The sequence below is a fragment of the Trachurus japonicus genome, chromosome 10 (assembly GCF_045865225.1).
Source record: "Trachurus japonicus isolate A0001 chromosome 10, Traja_1.0".
NCBI classification, from domain to species: domain Eukaryota; kingdom Metazoa; phylum Chordata; class Actinopteri; order Carangiformes; family Carangidae; genus Trachurus; species Trachurus japonicus.
In genome coordinates this window covers 20,962,363-20,970,037 of record NC_140916.1, presented here as the reverse complement: position 1 = coordinate 20,970,037, position 7,675 = coordinate 20,962,363, and the positions used below count along the sequence as shown (strand labels likewise).

The 7,675-nt window shown below is 41.6% G+C and overlaps 1 protein-coding gene across 1 annotated transcript; it reads right to left on the bottom strand.

The window, feature by feature from the left end:
• LOC146979938 (putative monooxygenase p33MONOX) lies at positions 1-6,633 on the bottom strand. Its single transcript, XM_085789988.1, has 7 exons — positions 6,569-6,633; positions 6,130-6,317; positions 5,808-5,919; positions 5,554-5,681; positions 2,107-2,258; positions 1,818-1,987; positions 1-1,277 (listed from the first exon to the last, which is right to left on the bottom strand). The coding sequence occupies exons 1-7, from the start codon at positions 6,594-6,596 to the stop codon at positions 1,072-1,074; spliced, it is 984 nt and encodes a 327-aa protein (XP_085646114.1). The 5' UTR covers positions 6,597-6,633; the 3' UTR covers positions 1-1,071.
• Between the last annotated feature and the right edge of the window lie 1,042 nt (positions 6,634-7,675).

Sequence of the window (7,675 nt, the reverse complement as noted above, 5' to 3'; positions counted from 1 at the left end):
TTTGCATGTAACTATCAGATTTATTTACAGGTTTAAGTGGGAGACAACCCTCCCTTGTGCAATTACTTATTGGAATTCATCAACTTTTTCAAATAGAACAGCAGGGAGTCTTGGATTGTGATCAACACACACACACACACAAAAAAAATCAATGCTGAAAATGACCAATGCTTTGTATTATTATTATTATTATTATAGCATTTTGAAAACAATATTGTGGTGATATATATAAAAATGTGATAAACCCAAAACACTACCTACTCCTTAGTATGAACAAAGTTGAATTAAAATGGAACAATATGAAAATATTTAGGTTGAAATAACAATGATTAAAAAAAACACTTCAGGTTCAGCAATCATACTCTCAAAGTAAGATAAGAAGCTCTTCCATATAATACAAAAACAAAAGCTGAACTTAATTGGCAAGAAGGCCAAAAGCAAACACTCTTTTTAGGCACAATTCCAGTCATACCACACTATACTCTGCATGCTAACAGAGAGAAGCACTACACAGTCTCAAATCTTATTTAAAGATAAAAAATATATAATACAAATGAGGCAACTGAGCATTATGAATTGAAATAGCTAGTCAGTTTTAGTATAAGAGGCTATGCTAAGTGATTATGACTTAAGCAAGGGACTGACTGAGATATTTCAATGACTTCAATCTCATGCCACCGACGACAACGAGGACAGCAAGGCAATGCATGCCAATGCACACATAACGTGACAGAACAAAAAATAATACAAAGCAGTATGATCTTAGGGGATGAGAAATGAAGGTACTTCATTTGGTGTTTTATTTGGACCAATAAGTTGGAAGAGATAAGTTGGGGCTGGTGTGAACTAACAGACGACAGCTGTCTATTTTAGGTCAGCTGGGAGGAGTTACAGGCAATGTCCCAGGGGCTGGTGAGCTAATACTAAAGGTGGTCCTCATTCCTCACAGCCTCCGTGAATTCAGGGAGGCAGAGGGGACAGAGGAAAGCAGAAAAGCAAACGGGGGACCAAATGGACAAACAAATGGCTACAGATGTGGTTCAGAGTTTTAACAACAGAGCTGGTCTGGTGTCAGAAGCCGGAGGGTGTTAAAACATTCATATCCCGAGGTTTAAGTTTGTGTGGCCGTGGGGGCGCCGGCTTGGCCTCAATGCCCGAGATTTCAATCTTGGGGGGCAAGAAGTTGGCAGGGTTCTCCACCTTGAGGTTGACCTGGGTGTTAGTGCCATCCATGGTAGAGGACTTCTGCAGGCCAAAGTAGGACTGTAGCGAAAAGCCTGCAGGAGAAAAGAGGAGGTGGTAGATTATGTCACTAATAACCTGAATTTAAATGGTTGTCATGATCTGCAAGGGTGACTGCTACTGTTAAGTCTTGCTTCTTCTGATACCCAGTTGTGTAACTTCTCATCTTGCAGCAGTAATGTATAGGTGTAAACCAGGACACTATGACATCAGTGATGGGTGTGGTTTAAGATGCAAAAAGGAAAACTGCCCCCGGCAGACAACAAAAAATGACTTAATGTTTGTCAAATGTTAGGGTGAGGTTTGGAGGGTATCTTCACTTCCAAGAGTTGTTGGGTGGTTGGCAACCTTTCTATCTACAGATTATAGCTTCAGCATAACCCCACTAATACCATATTAAGTTGTAAACAAGGTTAGGCTGTGGCAGTAGAACTAGGAACTAAACTGCAAGAAAAAACAAAAAACTGGGGCGTTTGTCATACTGTAAGTTTCATCATTATCCTATCCTCCAAGCATCGATAACATCAAGAAAATAATGTTATTCAACTGACAACTACACACACAGGATCTCTCACCTGTGCTGGTTTCAGAGCCTGGGTCAGTGGGGGACTTCTGTACCACAGAGCGAGTTCCAAAGAAGTTCCACCTCTCACCTCCTGCTCCTCCTCCTTCATTTCCTCCCATGTCGATTGGACTATGTTCTGGGGTGGCAAGAAAAGGTGCAGGGCTCAGCTGGAACCAGCTCCTACACTCCCGCCAAGCAATGGGCACAAAAGACCATGTGAGAGGACAAGCCACAATGCACCTCATCAAGCATGTTGGTTTTTTACCAAATAATACAAGCTTATAATTGTATCAGCATACCTGCGATTAACAGCTGGTGATGAGTGGGGACTAACGCAGGGGGTGACGTTGGGGGTGACGGAGGGGGTGACAGAAGGGGTGCCAGTTGGGGTGGATTGTGCTGATGTTGTAAGCCTGTCCTCCTTGAAGTCCCCGCTTGGCATTCTCAACTTCTGCACGTACAGAAACATAAAATAAAGTTTTAATATTCAAAGCGCAGTTTCTGACTTTGCGTACCCTTCAAAACAAGCAAAGCTGTGACACAAAGTTTTTCCCCCATGACCAGGTTGGACTATCAACACAGTATTGATTATATTTAAAGAGCAAACAGTCCTTGAATACACAATGCAAAAGGTCAGCAGTGTTTTTCTGGACCTGCAAATCAAAAATGATAACAAAGTGCGTCACAGGTCCTCAGAGCCTATGACAGATCCCGAAGTGGTGTGGGTGGAGGTGGGGAGAGAAAGACACAGACAGAGAAGAATGCAATGTTTACTGCATTACAGTGATCTGACAATGACCCACATTATTATTAACCATCAAAATAACCTTTATTGAGCCTGATAAGTTTTTTTTCCGTTCCACATACCAGAAAAACAACCGGTAGAAAAGCATTCATGTTCAGAGCACCAAATGACTGGAATCACCTACCCATGTGTATCAGATCTTCTCCATCTCTTAATTGCTTTAATCATGCCCTGTCTTCACATCTTGAAATTACTTGTTCATGCTTTCATTGAATCTGTCACCACATTTTGCTAAATACCCGTCCAAACCTGGTTGCAACTTGTCTGATTGATTTTTGTATGTCTGTCCAGATTTTGTCTTTGTCTTGTTTTTTATTTATTTATTTATTTATTTTTTTGCTTTGTTTTTTATTGTATTGTTCTGTATCCTTTCATCGTACTGTGATGTGTTGTTGTGTTTTATGTTGATGTGAGGTGCGCAGGACCCCCTCGAAAACGAGTTGCAACAACTCAAGGGGTTTATCCTGCTGATAATAAACAACTTAAACAAGTTACACATTTTAAAGGCCAATATTGCAATGGATATTAACTGCTGGTGGGTTTACCTGCAAAACCTCTAGTCCAAATGAGAATAACCTGATTTGGCTCTCCTCTTTTTTCCTATTAGAATGTGCAACAGACACACTCACATCCTGATGACTGTAACAAGCTAACTGCACACTGAATCATACTTGCCTTGGCTTTTTGATTTACATCAGTAATGATCACTAGAACAAAGTTTTCAGTTGCTCAGTCTCCATTTATGTTGGCCTTATTCCCATCCCTATGTTGAAATGTGCATCCAAACTCATGTAAATCCCATACATGTCGCGCAGTATCCTGCTCAGGGCAATGACCACCTTACAAATGAATAACATAGAACGTCTCTGATAACATGGAGGGCCCCCATAGCCTTTGTAATGCTCTGTGTATTGTTTGGGTTGTATTCTCTTAAGATTTCATCACTGCTCCAGCCCTTAGCTCCACCTCAGTACTTCAAATCGGGACTCTACAACATAAAATGAGGTCAAACTAATTTGTGTGATGTAGCAGAACAGCAAAAGAGACAAATGGGCCACATAAAATAAGACATAGCCTATGCCTGGTAAGACAGTATGCTTCTCATGTCAGCAAAGGATCTTCTCATGTGTCTATCAGATAAGTACTAGCCTAATGTTTTTATAACAACTACACAAGGCAACGAGTGGCCTGTGTGGATTGTTTACATTACTTGACTGTGAAAGGGAAAGTACAACTGGCCCTGCTTCCTGCAGCTCATTTATTGTCATGTTGGACGGTGAGTTGGAGGCACAACCTGGGGGCTAGTGATTATCGTGCAGTACCATCGGTACTGTAACATGACAGGATTAAACAGAAATACATAATAAAACGCTAAACAGTCAAGTGGATTTCTTTCCTTGTATCTCCAGTTCACATAACGGTGGCTAGCGGATGTTAAGCTAACGGAGGCTACACTGCCACGAACCTATCAAGCTGCATAGCAAGCTAACGTTATCTAGCCAGCTAACGTTATTTACACCATCCTGTTTACTTCTGGCTCGGTTATGAGTTCCACACCAATCTACCCAAAGCTGCCGTAAGCTGATAAGAGGCAGTAAAAATTGGTTTGTTCACTAACGGTTAGCTCGACAGCTAGTTTTATTGGATAGGCCAACGTTACAGCGTTGCTTTGCTAACGGCCTGCTCTCCGGCCGGAATTAGGACATAGAACCAGCTAAATACAACCACTTTCTCGACATACCTTTTTATGATTAGTTTTCTTTTACGCTCCAGTCCGACATATTCCTTCATTTTGCCCATAATTAGCAGTTTTTACGAGTTGAAGGGACGATTATTTCCAGAAAACACAGACAGTACAGTCTGTACACAGAGCTCGGTCGGCCTCCGGAACGTCTCGGACTTGTTAGGAGCTCTGTGATTGGTCCATTTGGGAAAACAAGGGGGCTCGATTCATTTAAGGGCGTTGCCTGGCAACACCGCCTGTGCAGGCCTGTGCAGAGCACATTACGTAATCTGTTTACCAAGATGTTGATGCATGTTTGGCCTATCCAACGGGCTATAACAATATGGTGCTACTGGCCTATAATTTCCCATAGTAATATAATATATGCTCATTTTTAGGAGTAACTCAAGAATAGCATTTATTTTACTAGGACTTTAACCCCCACAGTGTTTGCTTGTGATGTTCCTAGTGGTTGTAGCCTACTTGACATGTCATTCGACCACAGATGAAAGGGGTGGGTGGGCGCAGCAGGTGACACTCACATGGTACTTGGAGTGTGCTTTCTTACCAGGATACTCAATACCCAAATGAGTTATTAATCTTATGTGTAATAATGTACCGGTATTATACTGTATGTTCAATGTTGTAGGTGTTACATCCACTATGTTTTTATTTATTTATACTTGGGTTAGGGTTAGTCAATCTTCAGTGTAAGGAACTACACTACTTAATTCTTACACTTGGTCAACCTTTACCACAACATTTGGATACGAAAGATAATCTTTTTCTCAGTCTTTGATAAATGTTTCTGCACTGCCTTAAAAAATGAAACATATTTTCAGAAGTTGTCTGACATTTCCAAACTGAATTATTCGAACACACTGAAATCTAATAAACTCAATCCTGTTTAAAGTTCACAAAACACTTGAACTTGCTTACTCCTGACCTTTTTATTATGGCATTTTAGGCTAGAGAAACCTCCCCAGACATAGCCTACCAGACCTGCAACGTTTAGGTCTAGACTTTATACCGGTAATAGCCTACAGTATGAGTGTGGTTGTGTGTTATTTTCTCCTTGTGTGGTGTTGCCCTTTGACACACAAGTCACACATTAACATGTGAAGATAACTATTTCAGTTAGGCTATTTGAGGACAGGCACCAACTTTTCTCTTCTCCCACATAGATAGAGCTTCTTCCTCTCTTTCTTTGATACTCACTGGCAGTGTGCCTTCTCCCAGTCGGTGAAAGTGTGTCTCCTCGGCGGAGAGGCCCTTGTGGGGAGAGTACCCAGCATCTGTCAGCCCCGCCTGGTGCTCAAACTTCTGAAGGTTCTCCTGTGTTTGCTCTATGAGTAAAAATGGGCAGAGAGTCAATATGAGCCAGTGTTTTTAACTGACTGAATGTTTAATTTATGAAATTGAATCCATGTCAGTGTGTTCTTCAATTAATGTGTGTGGATTTGTTGACTTACTGATCATAAGTGAGCTCATTAAAGATGTGGCTTTTGCTTTCACCACAGGCACTGCTGCCTTGGCTGGGACTGCTGGCTCACAACTCAAAAACTTCCCACCACTTTCTCTTTCCTAGTCACACAAAATCACACTGTTAAGATAACTTAGAAACTACAGATACCGTATGTGAGCAAATCAAATGTGTACTGTCATGCACCCAAACCACCAGAAACACAAGTTACACATCAGCCAGAGCAGACAACATTTTGTTAAGGTAACCAGTTAATATCTTCAAAAACAGTTTGGGTCAGGCAGTATTCATGCAGGCAGACAGGAAAGCACCTCTGCATTGTTCCTGAACTTGTGCTGTGGGATGACAGGGTCTTTCCACAAGATGTTGACAGATAGGTCTGGGGGAGGTGAATGCATAGGGGCATCCATGTGCTCATCATAGCTGATATTATGCCGAGTCATTCCAATAGGACACGATAAGGCACCGAAGAGTCCGGATGACATGCCTGACTCCAGTGCTATATGGAAACAAACAGATATATTAGAGTTGTGTTCCATTTTGCATCGGAAAACTATTAATTCTCTTTTCTTTCTATTTCAACACAAGCCCAACAATCAACTTCGCAAGGCAAGGCAAGGCAAGGCAAGGCATCTTTATTTATATAGCACATTTCATACCAAGGCAACTCAATGTGCTTTACATAAAGACAAAACATTTAACAAGTTAGAAAATGTCTGTTAATTTGCCAAATCTATATTCCTGTGTTACCTGGAATGTCTCCCCGTCTTGAGGCCATTTTGCCACCAGATCAGAGAGGATGACCACAGGACAGTGTGTGCAGGTCAGCTGTGCTTGCTTAAGTTTGGACTCCAAACCTGAACACTTGACCACATGACATCACACAGTTATACAGGGTCATTAGCCAGAGAGAGGGGTCTGCTGCTTCCATGGTTGCAAAATGTGTAGAGCAAGAACAACACGTCAGCGCCCTCAACACAGCCTTGCATAAGACATGATGATTAAATGTATGTGTGCATGTTTTTACTTTCCAAGTAATGGTTAAATCAGAGAATAAACACATCAGAGACCTGTATTTACTGTGCACAGAGCAGCATGGTGTTCTGTTTCCCACCTGCTGCAAATAGAACCAGAGAGTCTGGTTACAGCAGTGTCATTAATATCAGTGGACGTCACAGTCTGTACTTCAGTGCAAAGAAGTCAAACTGTGACCTTTTAAAAGCAGACTCGTCTTCATGAGGAAATGAAACTTTTGGAATGAAGGAAACATGTCCACTGTTTGCTTGATAGACTGAAACCTGCTCTGCGATGAATTCCTTATGGTGTAAAATGCAAAAAAGTCCTCTTCATCTGTTACGATGAACCTGCCTACCTCTGCTATGAGACCTCCTTATCAGCCGTGTCTGAGCTCACTTTCCTCTCACTGCAGTCCACCTGCAGCCCAGTCCATCTAAATCATTAGTGATCTGCTAAATCTTAGCATTAATTCTCCCTCAATTCAGACAGATTAGATTAGCTGTCTTTCCTGGCCTGGTCTAGTCTACTTTGCAGACAGTTCTCTGCCTTTCACTTCAGCACTGAGGAGAAGCCAGATACAGTGACTTGCAGAAAATAGAAACCAGACTCACGTCACAGATTTATGGGAATATCATCTGAAAGAAACTGTTAACTGTGATCATCATAACAAAAGCAACCCTGGTGTGCTGATTTCCCCCCACAGGCTACCTAGCCTACTGTAATGTTAAAAAGGGAGGGTTTTAACCATTCACGTGGTAATCTCTGCATGTTTATTTTAACATATCTGAGTCTTTTGCAATGTTCACATGAAGGATAACAGCTTGACATGCATGCAGTGTA